Source organism: Helianthus annuus, chromosome 15, assembly GCF_002127325.2.
Source record: "Helianthus annuus cultivar XRQ/B chromosome 15, HanXRQr2.0-SUNRISE, whole genome shotgun sequence".
Classification (NCBI taxonomy): domain Eukaryota; kingdom Viridiplantae; phylum Streptophyta; class Magnoliopsida; order Asterales; family Asteraceae; genus Helianthus; species Helianthus annuus.
In genome coordinates this window covers 166570063-166587574 of record NC_035447.2, presented here as the reverse complement: position 1 = coordinate 166587574, position 17512 = coordinate 166570063, and the positions used below count along the sequence as shown (strand labels likewise).

The following is a 17512-nucleotide window of genomic DNA, read 5'->3' as shown; positions in this document are numbered from 1 at the left end:
TTCAATAATTTAAGCTAACTCATAACATTTACTTTCATTTACGTCGCTTCACAACATGCTGATTGGGATAAAAATTACTTTATTACTCGTTAGAGGCAACAAACCTACCAATGAGTTATAACTTGAATTGTTAACCTTTCACTAAGAAATACTATAGATGTGATTAAATATAATTAAGGATATTTAAGGTTTATTTAGATTTAGTTTGTGTTAGACCGAACGGTGTGGGGATCGTCCCCCACCATCGTCGGGTCGTCCCCCTCGTCCCACACCGGCCCCTCCGGGGTCGTCACGTCGCAAGCGGCATCTAGAAGACGGAAGCGACGAGCTTGGTGGTTGGCTGATTTGTAAATTGATGGGCCCCTCTCTCTCTCCTTTATTATATATTGGTTTTTTAATTAAAAATTGGGTAGTCCTCCACACCCTTGAGTAGTCCCCAAAGGGATGATCCTCCACCAATGTGACGTGGCGCCTACATGGTAGATAGTCCCCAAAGGGACTACCCAAACCACACCCCATAGTCTTATAAAAAGAATTTAATGGGTATGAAGTGTCCTGTTTCAATTGCCTGCTGCTTTTTCAGAAATAGTAAAAGCAATGCAAGACAGAATAAAAGTAGAATGAGACCAGACCAACTTTTTCATAAAACATGTTTATATTCATTCTTTTGCCAATATTCACTCCTATAAAACTAAAAAAAATACAAAACATAAATCTACAAAGAATCATGAATAAAATTTATAAAATGATAGAAATCATCATCTTGATCTCCTATTTGGTAGTGTGATGAGGATATGATGCACCGGCATATGGCAAAGCCATTGTAAACTCGTGTTTAGTGGCGAGAGCTGGCGGGCCGCAATCAGAAGTGGATGGTTAGATATGATGATACACGATTTGTGGCGCGAACCTAACGAATGAAAATCGGCCTTTGTGTGTTCCATTTGTTTTGTTGGCGGGTTAAGAAAAGCATAGTTCGGTATAGCCATGCGAGTATGGCAACAATGCCTCGCCATAGTCGAGTCTAGAGCTCATGCTTCTTCTAAAACGGCTTTGGGCCAACCGGACCCTCCATGTATGCCCTGTTAGCCCTTTCCTTCTCGAAAGAGACGTCGTATCGTGAATCCACACCTGCAATCGATCAAGTAAGAATCTAAGTTGGAGGTTTGGTTCGGTTTGGTTTGGTTTGGTTTCGGGTTACTTGGTATCGAAGCGAACCGAATTAAAAAAAAAACATTGGTTTTCGGGTTATTTGGTTCGTGAGCGAACCGAACCGAACTAAAAAAGTTCAAAACCGAACCGAACAGAACAGAACAAAACCAAATCAAACCAAAACTAACTCCGAAGGTTTGGTTCGTTTTGGTTTTTGGGTTATTTGGTTCCGAACCGAATTAAAAAAAGTTCATAACCGAAACCAACTCTGAATTCGGTTGTGGTTTGGTTTTCGGGTTACTTGGTTCTGAAGCGAACCTAACTAAAGTAAACACTGTGATTCACCCCGAACTCAACATTCAAGGTCAAGATATTATTAACCTTGGTTTGTCGCATATTATTAATTTCATATTTATCCTTTTAGGACACGAAAAATATCCTGTTTTATACAAAAATTCATGAAATTAGTTACTTATAATAGTCAAATTCATTTAATAAGAAAAGATGACTAAAAAATGAATATGAATTTTGAACTTTAGAAGGGTTGTATGATTTAAGAAATAATCCTATACTGTGGATTACGAACTTTTTGTTTGACGTTTGAGTTAAGTTTAAGCGTGTTTGGTGTGCTTGGTCGTTTATGAACAAATTTAGCCCGTTAAGTCTACCGTCAAGAAACAATACTTACCTAGCAACCTCGGCCAGCCTCTTTGCTTGTTTTGCAAGTTCCGACAACTCCCTATGGTCGCTCTTGTCGTTCAAGATATCGTTTGCATTTGGTGCTTGGAGAACATGCAAGGTGCGTTGTGCGTGGCCCAATGGGCTTCCTCTCTTCGCGTCCATAGTCCTTTGAGGTGAAAGCGGTCTGGATTAAAAAAAAGTTGTGATTGTAGTAATAAGTAGTATAATGTATTAATGTTGATTAGTGTAAATGAATATGATTAACTTGGAGGTAAAGAGTTGACATAAGCTCAAATTCTTCGTCTCTGATCAATTTCACACCAAATTTCTCCTAAAAACGAACAATATGTTATATCGTTAATTACAAGTCAATGGTACACACATGTTTTGACCCATTTACATATGCATGGGTTGATTTGGGGTATCTTTTATTTAAAGGAGTCAAACAGGTCAACCTGGGCCATTTTGACCCATTTGACCCGTTAGTTAACCCGCTCAACACTCAAGCAGTTCTGCCTGCTTGGGATGAGTCTGCTTCGGGATTGTAGGCCGTAAACCCTGCAGGTTTCGTTTAACGAAAATTGTTGGAATACAAATACTCTTGTTGTAACACCCCAACCCGGGGCAGGTCGGAGCGTCACTATTACGAATATCATAACCAAAACGCATCCACTTAATATAAGATAGGATTCAAGGTGACATACACGTCTCAAAAATACCCTAAGTCTTAAGTTCATTTAAAAGTACATGATTTAACAAAATAAAGAGTCTTTAGATACTCTTGAACATCCAATAATCTCTCATTACTGATTCCCCATATTATCCCTGATTACCTGTAACAAGACAAGAAAAACACAACAAAGAAACTACGGCTGAGCCAAAGAATTGCTCAGTAACGGAGAAATCAATAGTACAAGTAAGGATGGACGAAAAGAAAGGAACACGAAACGATATTGAAATAACGAATCGAATACGGGTACAGAAATTAAACTGAAGTAGATGTTGAACCAAATCAGAAACATGCGTCTAAAGTATAATTGGCACAGTAGCGGACGAATCATATCATATCACAAACGTATCAGATGCATATACTAATTAGGTGACCTTGAATGTCACAACAAGAAGTCATGTAATTAAAGAAGCACCCAGAGCCAAAAACAGACTTGTACACAGCTAGCTAGTCCATGCACCTATGAGATGGTGAGTGTGGTGTTCATCCATTATTCCATCTCCACACAACAAACTCAAACTCGAAACTAAGATCGATCTATACGCCTCTAGGGGCCAAGTTGCTACACGAGCACAAACTAGAGACGCCGTGAACTTGTATTGCGCACTGTCACGATAAGTGCCATGCCGTTGACGCCCAAACGGCAAGCCAGACGCTCGGGTGACAGAGTACAAAAACTAAGGCCATGTAAATAATTTAAAAGCAACTAAAAATAATACTAACAAGAACATGCGACCATGAGTACAAGTCTGAGGTATGGCATGCTATATCACACTAATAATCATATAAACAATACTAGACTGATTCAGATGACGTGTCACATATCAAACGGTTAAGAGGAACCCACAAAAATCCGTACTGCAAAGTGACGGATATGATAAAAAATACTATGATGTCAGAAATAGGAATCCGTACCTTAGCTTAGCGAAGCAAGACCAACAAATCGAGTCGTCCTCAAAAATTATGTAAACCTAAATCCCGTATATTCGAGTTTAGTTTTATTATACGTTAAATAAAAATCGTTCTTTAGATTTTTCCCGACAACTGCGAACTAATATATCCGTGATAAAAAAATAACCAATTACACTCCCGAATTAACACACACGAATGGATTAATAGCCTTAATTTGTATATAAGAATTTTAAGATATTTAAAGTCTGAGTTGTTTTGGCTTTTGTGATATCAGTTTATGAATGAAGATGTTTATTTTATTAATTTTTTTTATAAATACCAAGTATTTAAAGTCACACTAATCATTATTTGGTAAGTATAGTTTTAGTGTTAAAACTAAGAAGTGTACCAATTACATAATTTGACATTATTATGTGTTATTAAAATAAATGACACGAAAATAATTAAACTATTAAGATTCATGTATGTTTCTAAACAACCTCCATGTTTAGTTTAACTAGCTTAGATTTAAAATCCACACACCCAACAAATTTACACATACCAGTGTTATCAAAATAAATAATATGTGATATCAATAAATAAAAATAATAAACAATTTGATTAAATGTTTCTAGATATCCCTGGACATTTATTCTCCTTTTTCCTTCCCAAATTCTTTTTGTTACACAACTTCACACACACACAACGCACACTTCACACACACAAATGCACACACTTTACACATATTCAAACACCACAATACACACACTTAATGTATTCATCACAAGCTCCTCTCTCACTCTCTTGTCAACCCTGGCCGACAAAACTGTTTGGAAAGGACGACCCGTCTTGGGTCGTCGGAAAAATACCAACCGAGACGTAAACCTAAAGTTGCCGGAAAACAACCCACCCTAACCCGACTCGGAGTTTTAGCTGGAAGAGCTAAACAAAAAGGATCAGTTTGATACCTCACAAATTGGATTGAGATCGGGAGTGGCGCTGAAAGAAAGAGGCGGCAGCGGCGGAGGTGGATACGACCGGAGGCAATGGCTAGGAGTGGCGGTAGTTCAAGATGAGATATGATCTTGGAGGTGGGTATAGAGCATATGCAGGTTGGGTATGGATGTGTATATATTTTCCAATTTTAAAAATCCATACTTATTCATGATGTTGAACTTCATATCTATTTATGATGTTTTGGCCAAAAAGTCAAAAACTTCATAATTGATTAGGAAACTATCGTATAATAGGAGCATGGGAAGTATGGCCTTTTTCTTTGTTTATTATTATTATTATTATTATTATTATTATTATTATTATTATTATTATTATTATTATTATTATTTATATCATGAAACTTACAGTGTAAGTGTGATGAGAGATGTGATTTCTAAAAGTCTTGGACAAATATTTATGGAGTTTCGGATAGAATTATTATATAAGTAACTTATTTTGTTTGGTTGTAACTATGTAGTAAATCTTTGTAGCTAGATAGAGTATGAATACATAGTACATTGTAAATGCTTATAATTCGTTACAATACCTAGTCATATAAATAGAATATAATATCAATATAATTTTGATATGAATAAATGATATGTATCTGACATTTTTTTATTACTCGACCCAACTATCTAATAACTTATAAATTTTAAAATACATCTAATTCATCGAAAAGAAAAATATTATTATCACAAAAATGTTTCGGTATTACAATCCTACCCCCTAAAAAAAATTTCGTCCTCGAAATTGCAAGGCACGGATAGTCGACACGAAACATAACTCAAATCACATATAAGAATAACCGAAACATTCCACATTAGCGAAAACTCTGAGTTACAAAAAGGGCAGGTAAACCGAGACTGAAACAATTCCAAGGTCGTACAAGATCACAACAGATTAAAGTTTAGGATACTAAGACGAAAACAAATTTGGATAATGAGAGCGGATCGTGTCTTCTAATTCCCATGTAGCTTCACGTTCAGAATGGTTCTTCCAAAGAACTTTAACAAAAGGAATAGTCTTCCTACGCATAATTCGTTCTTGGCGGTCGATAATAGCTTCGAGTTCCTCCTCAAAAGATAAGTCCTCATGAATAAGATGATAAGGATAATTCACAACGTGTAAAGGATGGTAATTATATCCCCTAAGGAGGGATATATAAAAGACATTATGCACGCGATAATTGAGGTGGCAATGCCAAACGGTAAGAAACTTCACCGACTCTTTCAAGAATCTCGAATGGACCGATGAATCTAGGGCTAAGCTTTCCCTTGATTCCAAAACGACGAACGCCTTTGCAAGGCGAAACTCGTAAGAAAACACGCTCACCAACATTAAATTCCAAAGCTCGACGATGTCGGTCTGCATAGCTTTTCTGTCGACTCTGCGCTTCCTTCACTTTTCCCTAGCGATAGCAACTTTCTCATTGGTAATTTGCACTAGTTCGGGTCCTTCAATGATTTTCTCACCAACTTCCTCCCAACAGATAGGTGCTCTACACTTCCGTCCGTAAAGAAGTTCGAACGGTGCCATACCAATGCTAGCTTGCCAACTATTATTGTAGGCAAACTCGACAAGGCAAAGATATTCATCCCAGTTTCATGTCCACTCCAGAGCACAAGCTCGAAGCATATCCTCGAGTGTCTGAATAGTACGCTCTGACTGACCGTCTGTCTGAGGATGAAATGCCGTACTGAATCTCAATTTGGTGCCCCAAGCGGCTTGAAATCCCCTCCAAAAGCGTGAAGTGAACCGCGGGTCTCGATCTGACACGATAGAGACTGGGGTACCATGAATTCTAATGATTTCTTGAGTGAAGACTTCAGATAATCTACTAACTGAGAATCCCTGCTGAATCACAAGAAAGTGAGCTGACTTTGACAACCGGTCGACTACAACCCAGATAGCGTCATTCTTGTTGAACGTCCTCGGTAAACCAGTTACAAAATCCATTGAAATGTCATCCCACTTCCATATCGGAATATCTAGTGGTTGAAGCAAACCACCGGCTCTCTGATGTTCTGCCTTCACTTGTTGACAGGTAAGACATCTGCTAACATATCTGGCTACATCTTCTTTCATAGCGTTCCACCAAAAGTGCTGACGAAGATCTCGACACATCTTTGTAGATCTAGGGTGGATAGAGAATGGTGAACTATGAGCTTCAGCTAACAATGATTCACGTAGGGTGGAATCATTAGGAACACATAACCGTTTTCCACACCAAACTACTCCATTTTCGTCAATTCGAAATTCTAATTGCTTACCAACCTCCAAATTCTGTATAATAACCCAAAGTTCTTCGTCATCTTGTTGAGCACTCTTGATACACGAGATCAAGTCAGGCTCAATCTGAAATCTGGCTAGATAACCATCAGCGTCACCAAGACGGATACCAATACCTAGCTTTTCAAGATCAGTTAGAACATGTGGTTGCAATTGGAGAGATGAAATTGTCCCAAAGTTCTTTCGGCTAAGAGCGTCGGCCACAACATTGGCCTTTCCCGGATGATACTGGATGTTGGCATCATAATCTTTCAAAAGCTCTAACCAACGTCGTTATCTCATGTTCAACTCCTTTTGTGTAAAGATGTACTTCAATCTCTTGTGATCAGTGAAAATATTACAAGTCTCTCCGTACAAATAATGTCGCCAAATCTTTAGAGCAAAGATAACAGCGGCAAGCTCAAGGTCATGCGTCGGATAATTAACCTCATACGGCTTCAACTGGCGTAAGGCATAAGCAATGACCTTATTGTGTTGCATCAAAACACATCTGAGTCCCTTCTTCGAATCATCGCTATAAATCTGATATCCATATGTACCTGATAGAAGTGTGAGAATCAGGGCAGACACTAACCTTTTCTTCAACTCTTGAAAACTTTTCTCTCTTTCATCATTCCAAGCGTACTTAACCCCTTTCCTTAGAAGTTGGGTTAGAGGTAAGGCAATGGTTGAAAATCCTTCCACAAATCTGCGATAATATCCGACGAGGCCAAGAAAACTGCAAACCTCGGTGACTAGGTAGGTGTAGGCCATTTAGTGATTGCTTCCACCTTAGCAGCGTCCATTGAAATACCTTCAGTGGAAACCACATGACCAAGGAAAGCTACTTAGTCTAACCAGAACTCGCACTTCGAAAATTTTGCGTAAAGCTTCTCCTGTCGCAAAATTTCAAGTACGGTACGAAGATGGTACTCATGTTCTTCCTTGCTCTTAGAATAGACCAAAATATCGTCGATGAAGACTATGATGAATTTATCGAGAAACTCATGAAAGACTCGATTCATTAGGTCCATGAAAACAGCTGGAGCATTGGTTAACCCTGGCATGACCAAAAACTCATAATGACCATACCGAGTGCGGAAAGCTGATTTAGGAATGTCTCAATCTTTGATCTTCAGCTGGTGATATCCAGACCTTAGATCGATCTTAGAAAAACATTTAGCACCCTGAAGTTGATCAAACAGATCATCGATGCGAGGTAGCGGATATCGATTCCGAATGGTGATTTTGTTCAACTCTTGATAGTCAATACAAAGTCTCATAGAACCATCCTTCTTTTTCACGAACAAGACCGGTGCACCCCAAGGCGAGACCCTTGGTCTAATAAAACCAAGTTCCAACAACTCGTGCAACTGCTCTTTGAGCTCCTTAAGCTCTAGAGGCGCCATGCGGTACGGTGCTTTAGAAATCGGCTCGGCACCAGGAAGCAGATCAATAGTGAACTCCCCTTCGCGATCTGGTGGGAGTCCAGGCAGCTCTTCAGGAAATACATCCGGAAACTCACGGACAACTGGATAATCGGAGATGTTGGGCTCATTCGACGACGTAGCTTTTATCGAAGCCAGGAATGCTACACACTCGTGTGAAAGAAACTTTTGGGCCTTAAATGCAGAGATTATTTTCAATGGCTTACGAGGTTGAGTCCCTTGATAAATGAATTCAGGATGTTGAGGATTTCCAAAAAGAATGCAGCGAGTCTGACATTCAATCGAGACGTTATGTCGAGAGAGCCAGTCCATGCCAAGAATAACATTGAAGTCAGTCATCTGAATGGGATACAAATTTGCAGGTCGAATAATGGACGCGATTTGGATCGGACAATCTCGATAAACATGAGAGATGATAGTAGAATTTCTTAAGGGAGTAGATATCACTAAAGGGTACTCTAAGGTAGTAGGCATAATCATCAAGTGCTTAGCAAACAAGAGAGATACCCCAGAATGTGTCGCACCAGTATCAAACAAGGCATAAATATCATGTTCACCAATGCGTAAATAACCGGAAACCATACCTGGGGCATTTGCTGCGTCATCAGCTGTTAGCGCGAACACACGTCCTCCCACAGCAGGTTTAGCATTACCCCCGGTATTGGCTTTAGGGGCAAGCTGAGGGCAAGATTTAATCATGTGTCCTGCATCTCCACATTTGAAACAAAGGCCTTCAGCTTGGAGACAAATACCTTTGTGAGGTTTCCTGCAAGTGGTGCAAGGAGGATCACGATTCGGTTGTGGGTTATGCTGATTCAGTGGTTGTGCTCTAATAGGGGCCTGATTCTGTTGTGTCTGGTTCTGTGTGGGCTTATGATTTAGATTTCGATTCCCCCCATTTCATGATTGATTGTTGAAATTCTTATCAGAACGATGTTTACGGTCTCGGGGTGCCAAGGACTGATCGTTTCCAGCACGAAAAGAAGAGTGATCCTGATTATTTTCGCTTGGGCGTTTGCGGTTATCATCAAATGCCTTCTGACGATGCTTCTTATCGTTATCCAAGTTCTTATCCGTGTCAACAATCTCATTAATGTCATTGAAACGAAGATTCAGGATAAACTTCCTATCCCGGTCACATATAGCCCACTTGAAAGTGTTTGTCTGCTGCTCTATCGTGCCAGCGGCGGGGCCTAGAAAACTAACCAAGCGACAGAAACGGTTCTTAAATTCCATGATAGGCTCATCATTTCTCTGCATGATGGATGAATACTCTCTCAGATATTCACTACGATCAACATCAGTGAAATACTGCTGATAAAATAATGAGCGAAACTCATCCCATGAGAGTGTAGCTGCGTAATTATCTCCTCCACGAGAACTTTTCAAGATCCTCCACCACCTATGAGCATCGTCCTCCAATTTATAAGTAGCAAGCCTGACTTTGAACACATCATCAACGCCCAACACTTCAAACGATTTCTCGATATGAGCGATCCAGTTTTCCGCCTCAACTGGTGTAGTAGCAGTACTAAATGATTTTGGCTTTTATTTTTGGAAGTGTGCAAGCCATTGATGGATGCTAACAGGAGGGTTAACATTATTTCCGGGAGGTGGCCTGTCGTGGTTACCTCCTGGTGGTGGTCTGTTATGGTTACTTCCTGGTGGTGGTCCGTTATGGTTACCTCCATGATTCATTTGTTGTAACTGCTGTAATAAGTTAGGAACTAAACCCGAAATAGCTGTATTGACGGCGTTAGCAACAAGAGCCTCAAGAGGAGTGTCGTCTGAGGTATTAGTCCCACTACGACGAGTGTTCACACGTCTTTTAGGAGCCATCTGAAAAGAAGACTTTCAGATGAGCATTGACATTTTACATTAAGCGGAAAAACGGCAAAGAGGAATCCTAACCTGATGTCTACCCATTACCTCAGGTGTTTTGTTATTAAGGTTCAACTTTTCTACAGGAAGGAGCCTTCGCTCTGATACCATAACTATAACACCCCAACCCGGGGCAGGTCGAAGCGTCACTATTACGAATATCATAACCAAAACGCATCCACTTAATGTAAGATAGGATTCAAGGTGACATACACGTCTCAAAAATACCCTAAGTCTTAAATTCATTTAAAAGTACATGATTTAACAAAATAAAGAGTCTTTAGATACTCTTGAACATCCATTAATCTCTCATTATTGATTCCCCATATTATCCCTGATTACCTGTAACAAGACAAGAAAAACACAACAAAGAAACTACGGCTGAGCCAAAGAATTGCTCAGTAACGGAGAAATCAATAGTACAAGTAAGGATGGACGAAAAGAAAGGAACATGAAACGATATTGAAATCACTAATCGAATACGGGTACAGAAATTAAACTGAAGTAGATGTTGAACCAAATCAGAAACATGCGTCTAAAGTATAATTGGCACAGTAGCAGACGAATCATATCATATCACAAACGTATCAGATGCATATACTAATTAGGTGACCTTGAATGTCACAACAAGAAGTCATGTAATTAAAAAAGCACCCAGAGCCAAAAACAGACTGGTACACAGCTAGCTAGTCCATGCACCTATGAGATGGTGAGTGTGGCGTTCACCCATTATTCCATCTCCACACAACAAACTCAAACTCGGAACTAAGATCGATCTATACGCCTCTAGGGGCTAAGGTGCTACACGAGCACAAACTAGAGACGCCGTAAACTTTTATTGCGCACTGTCATGATAAGTGCCATGCCGTTGACGCCTAAACGGCAAACCAGACGCTCGGGTGACAAAGTACAAAAACTAAGGCCATGTAATAATTTAAAAGCAACAGAAAATAATACTAACAAGAACATGCGACCATGAGTACAAGTCTGAGGTATGGCATGCTATATCACACTAATAATCATATAAACAATACTAGACTGATTCAGATGACGTGTCACATATCAAACAGTTAAGAGGAACACACAAAAATCCGTACTGCAAAGTGACGGATATGATAAAAATACTATGATGTCAGAAATAGGAATCCGTACCTTAGCTTAGCGAAGCAAGACCAACAAATCGAGTCGTCCTCAAAAATTATGTAAACCTAAATCCCGTATATTCGAGTTTAGTTTTATTATACGCTAAAAAAAACCGTTCTTTAGATTTTTCCCGGCAACCGCGAACTAATATATCTGTGATAAAAAAAATAACCAATTACACTCCCGAATTAACACACACGAATGGATTAATAGCCTTAATTTGTATATAAAAATTTTAAGATATTTAAAGTCTGAGTTGTTTTGGCTTTTGTGATATCATGAATGAAGACGTTTATTTTATTAATTTTTTTATAAATACCAAGTATTTAAAGTCCCACTAATCATTATTTGGTAAGTATAGTATTAGTGTTAAAACTAAGAAGTGTACCAATTACATAATTTGACATTATTATGTGTTATTAAAATAAATGACACGAAAATAATTAAACTATTAAGATTCATGTATGTTTCTAAACAACCTCCATGTTTAGTTTAACTAGCCTAGATTTAAAATCCACACACCCAACAAATTTACGCATACCAGTGTTATCAAAATAAATAATATGTGATATCAATAAATAAAAATAATAAACAATTTGATTAAATGTTTCTAGATATACCTGCACATTTATTCTCCTTTTTCCTTCCCAGATTCTTTTTGTTACACAACAAACACACACAGAACGCACACTTCACACACACAAATGCACACACTTTACACATATTCAAACACCACAATACACACAGTTAATGTATTCATCACAAGCTCCTCTCTCACTCTCTTGTCAACCCTGGCCGACAAAACTGTTTGGAAAGGACGACCCATCTTGGGTCGTCGGAAAAATACCAACTGAGACGCAAACCTATAGTTGCCGGAAAACAACCCACCCTAACCCGACTCGGAGTTTTAGTCGGAAGAGCTAAACAAAAAGGATCAGTTTGATACCTCACAAATCAGATTGAGATCGGGAGTGGCGCCGAAAGAAAGAGGCGGCAGCGGCGGAGGTGGATACGTCCGGAGGCAATGGCTAGAAGTGGCGGTAGTTCAAGATGAGATATGATCTTGGAGGTGGGTATAGAGCATATGCAGGTTGGGTATGGATGTGTATATATTTTCCAATTTTAAAAACCCATACTTATTCATGATGTTGAACTTCATATCTATTTATGATGTTTTGGCCAAAAAGTCAAAAACTTCATAATTGATTAGGAAACTTTCGTATGATAGGAGCATGGGAAGTATGGCCTTTTTCTTTGTTTATTATTATTATTTTTTTTATATCATGAAACTTACAGTGTTAAGTGTGATGAGAGATGTGATTTCTAAAAGTCTTGGACTAATATTTATGGAGTTTCGGATAGAATTATTATATAAGTGACTTATTTTGTTTGATTGTAACTATGTAGTAAATCTTTGTAGCTAGATAGAGTATGAATACATAGTACATTGTAAATGCTTATAATTCGTTACAATACCTAGTCATATAAATAGAATATAATATCAATATAATTTTGATATGAATAAATGATATGTATCTGACATTTTTTTTATTACTCGACCCAACTATCTAATAACTTACAAATTTTAAAATACATCTAATTCATCGAAAAGAAAAATATTATTATCACAAAAATGTTTCGGTATTACACTTGTTGAATAGATGCTTTAGTCCTGATTTATTTTTCCATAATGAAAGTCCCATAAATTATAAAAAAATGAACCCGTTTGTTCAAGATATAGATTTTGATCCTAGAGATCCTCCGTATTACTTAAGAATCTTTTAGCCATGTGAACAATGGTTGGTGATTTCAGTTAAACAAAGAGAGAGTTAAAAGATTACCTGTTGTACCACACCAACTGCTGCTTGTAATGGGGTTAAGTATGAGTAGGGAACCTAAAAAATTGAGAAAAATTATAAAAATTAGAACTAAAAATGTGAACATATGTAAAGCAAATGTGAATAGAACACGTTTTACGTTAATTACAAAAATGTTGCCGCGTTAATATACTGTAATGTTTAACACATCGGTGTTTATTAGTATTCGGAGATTAATACACTATATGTTCACATATAGTGTATTCACCTGTGATAACAATCTGTATTTGCTTTAATTACGAAAATGCCACTGCGTAAAGTTTGTTTTCATCAAGTAGATCTGATAGATAAAAAGTACTTCTATTCTAAGTTTTAATAATTGTATATAAACTTGCTGGGGTGTTTAGGAAGTCACTAACTTCGCCTGTTAGAAGCTCCCATAGCACTATCGCGAAACTGAACACATCAGCTATATGATCATACGGTTTGTGCTCGATAACCTTCAATTCATAACAACTGTTAATAAAACAAGCCCACAAATGAAAAACTTTATAAAAGATAAACGGGCAGGACGTCATGAACAAGGTGATGTATTAACTGAACATTCAAAATTCATAAACAACATATATATAAAGTTATAAACATAGTCATACCTCGGGTGCCATCCACCTGTATGTTCCGGTTTCTGCCGTCATTACTCTAGATTCAGTCTGCACCCTTGCAACTCTGAAATCAGCAACTTTCACAACCTGCCCAATAACTTTCATTTTGCCACCGTAGATCACTTACATTCCACACCTGCAGTAAGTCCTTTACTCCTTTATCACCTACTTAAAATTGTGTACCATATTTAGTATCAGATTCATAGTATGTATCTTAAATATCGCAGATTTACGTGCATATATATTCATTCTTCATACATTATAAAAACCCAAAAACCTTCACTTTATCTCTCCATTCACATTATCAGTTCACAAAACATTATCAAAAACACAAAAAACCAACACAGATCTGAAAGTATTACACAGATCTAACATAGATACATCCCAAATCAGTAGAAAACCTGTTTAAAAAAACTTATAACACATAAAATTTAATAGCGTATAAACATAAACTACAGAAAAACAAAAAAAAAACGGTAGATCAAGTTAAAAAGAACGGTACCAATCTGGCCACTAAACAGTAGATCTGTGTCATCGTCATCATCTTCCACCCACAACCACCATCGTTGATGACCCCAGCGCAGATCTGTGTCATCTTCATCATCTTCCACCCACAACCAAACGGTAGATCTGAAATATTACACAGATCCGATTCAAATAACAAAAAAAAAGATATGGTAAAAAGAAAGGTACCGAGCGGCAAACCAGTCGATCTGGTGTCAGATCTAGAGAGATTCATCACTTAGGAAGCGTAGATCTTGAAGCGACTGGTAATGAAACCCTAGAATCGCCTGGAGAAAGAGAGGAAATGGTGATGATAATGAGGAAGTCGATCTGGTGTCGGATGTAGAGAGATTCATCACAGAGAAACTCTGGATCTTGGAGTGACTGGTTTCTCAGTGAAACCCTAGAATCGCCAGGGGAGAAAGAGAGAAGATGAGGAGAGGAACGACGATGGTTTTGTCCAGGAAACCCTTTTGATGACCCGTGTTGTTTTAATGGCTACACCACGTGCAAAAGAATTTTACAACACATTTATGCTTAAATGGTTGTATAATGTGCTTAAAATGGTTATACAATGGCAAATGACCAAAACTGCCCCTTGGATATGCTTTTATATATAGTGTAAAATTTGTGCTTGAAATCATTGTGAACAGTTCAGTTATCAATAAAACTATGCTATTTGATCCCAATGTTTGTTTGGTTATGTTTTACATTTTTCATGTTTTGACTTTTGTTCAATTTTAAACTCTACATCGCTTTCTAGAGAATTATACGCAATCTGGTGCGTAAACATACTCAGTTTAATGCGACAAATACTCCGGAACATCAACATATACTCAACATACCTTAAATAGCCTTTACATAACTTAGAAATAAGTTTTGAAGGCTTTGGTATGGCAAAAACAAGTTAATTCGCTTATAGGGACTAAATTTGACAAACTGCGAAAGTATGCCAATTTGAACTGTAACAGACATTCCGGAACATGACCATAAGTTAAACACACCTTAAAAATCCTTTACATAGCTTAGAAATAGGCTTTGAGGTGTTCGGTGTGCTAAAATAAACTTTTGGATCATTCAGGGACTAAAAGTGTTAAAAAGTGCATAAGTTTGCACTTTCGTGCATAACTTACGTTCTGAATACATCCGGACATCCAAAAATTTATGTAAGCATCCTAATATTATGCCTTAATGATTGGCATGAGAAAAATCCATTCGTTGCGTCATTTGGATCATTTTTCGCGCTTATGCGCATTCCGTCGTAATTAACCGAACATCGCGATCGTACGGCCAAACGAACCAACATCCGGCATATCTTTGAGCATGTTTCATGACCTCAATATTCAAGCATCATATTAGGGCCTTAAAGATGGCTTAACAGACCTTAAACATGTCGGAAATGGCCTTAAACCACAACAGGGACCTAAACTGTCATTTCTGAAAGTTGGTTGCAGATCAGAACCTCCAGGCGGCCCGCGTAAGCCCAGGGTGAACTCTTACACGGGCCGCGTCAGCCTCCCAGACCAGATTCAATGTTTTTAATCCACTTGCAGCAACCTTTCAAACCTCCAAAGGGCAACGCCACGTGTCAAATCCCTATGGTGGGGGCAAAATAAGCCACCACAACATTTCGACAAGTGTACGGGTTAGATCGAGGCACGATATTCAAGAAACGATCCTAACGGTCTTGCATATCCTATAAATACCCCCCCCCATTTTGGTTAAAAACCCACAAATCTGATCTAAAAGCTCTAAGTTGAGGCCTTTGCTTCATACCTGAGCTCCTGGATCAAGATTAGCTTTCGGGGACCCTTCGTAAGTGTTCTTTCGTTCTTTTAATCGCTTTCTAGTCCTAAAGTCAAACTAATGTTTGACTTTCTGCGTTGACCAGCTTATGGTCAACACGAAGTTCGTTTGAACTTCATAACGTGAGCGTGATCACGATGGTTATAGTCCCTAGTGACTACACCTACTGATCACCACGTTATCTAGGCTCAGTGACGAGTTGTAGTTTCGGCCAAAATGTGCATTCTTGCGTATTTTGTAACCAAACTACTCATAGGTATCAAAACCGTTTGTTTTGATACCAAACCTGTTTTCTAAACTTAGTTAAGCATGTTCTAACATGCTTAGCTCGTCACTTTAGTTTAGTGCTTATATAGGGTCGTAAGGTAAGCGATCTAAACAATCGCTTATACTTTCGAACCCGACCCATTTGGTCGATCTTTAGGGTCCGACCAAACACATTAGGTGACCATAGGATGTAGGGAATAACCTTTCGAGGTTATATCTCATGGTCGCTTCGTTTAAGTAGTTGTGTGATAGGTAATTTATATGCCTTAGGTAAATTACCAAAATGCCCTTTTTACGCCAAAATTCATTTTAAGCATATGTAACATAACTTTTGACATCTAAACTGATTTGACAACAATATTAGACATGTTAAGGCATATTTTACTTATTATAGGGCTAGTTAGGCGGTCCGAATGCGTTTTACGCGAACGACGCGTTAAAGTAGCATAAGCTACCTAAACGGGTCGTAATGGGTCGTAAGCACTTAGGTTAGGTTTCATTTTAGTATGTAGGCTTTGTTAAACCATATTACACGAGTCTCCATACTCGTTTGGTTTACGAACCCTCATTCTATCCAATCCTCCGATTTAGGTCCGGTATATTAATGTAGTTACCTATATTAGGTGTCGTTTGATATCCGTGATCTCTAGCATTGTTTGGTTGTTACACAAGGACTTCTAAGCAATCTCAAGTGAGTACATTGAACCCCATCTTTTAAATGTTTTCAAGGTGTTTATGTGAGTACATAGACCCCTCTTTTACTGTTTTCCAAACTGTTTTGGGGTGAAACACATGTGCCTACTTGTTACTTTCATGCTCTCCTGTTTTCACATCATATACTTGCTATGTTTATTAGTACATTCATAGTACATGATTTCAATACATTTTATGCTATGTATGCCCATTGTGTGCATACTTAGTACATCACTTTACAATACATTTTATGCTATGTATGCCCATTGTGTGCATACTTAGTACATCACTTTACAATACACTTTATGCTATGTATATCCATTGTGTGCATATTTAGTACATCATTTTACATTACATTTTATGCTATGTATGCCCATTGTGTGCATACTTAGTACATCACTTTACAATAAATTTTATGCTATGTATGCCCATTGTGTGCATACTTAGTACATCACTTTACAATACATTTTATGCTATGTATGCCCATTGTGTGCATACTTAGTACATCACTTTACAATACACTTTATGCTATGTATGCCCATTGTGTGCATATTTAGTACATCATTTTAC

General features: G+C 38.1%; 1 protein-coding gene and 1 long non-coding RNA gene across 2 annotated transcripts; both read right to left on the bottom strand.

Annotated features, from left to right (window-relative positions):
- Positions 1–698: 698 nt before the first annotated feature.
- On the bottom strand, positions 699–13753 carry LOC110912716 (serine/threonine-protein kinase STY17). Its single transcript, XM_022157516.2, has 5 exons — positions 13664–13753; positions 13430–13510; positions 13035–13088; positions 1841–2391; positions 699–1131 (listed from the first exon to the last, which is right to left on the bottom strand). The coding sequence occupies exons 1-4, from the start codon at positions 13703–13705 to the stop codon at positions 2329–2331; spliced, it is 240 nt and encodes a 79-aa protein (XP_022013208.1). The 5' UTR covers positions 13706–13753; the 3' UTR covers positions 699–1131; positions 1841–2328.
- Positions 2398–4545, bottom strand: LOC110912717. Its single transcript, XR_002578144.2, has 3 exons — positions 4423–4545; positions 3479–3534; positions 2398–2666 (listed from the first exon to the last, which is right to left on the bottom strand). It is a non-coding gene; the product is annotated as an uncharacterized LOC110912717 (long non-coding RNA).
- Positions 13754–17512: the final 3759 nt, after the last annotated feature.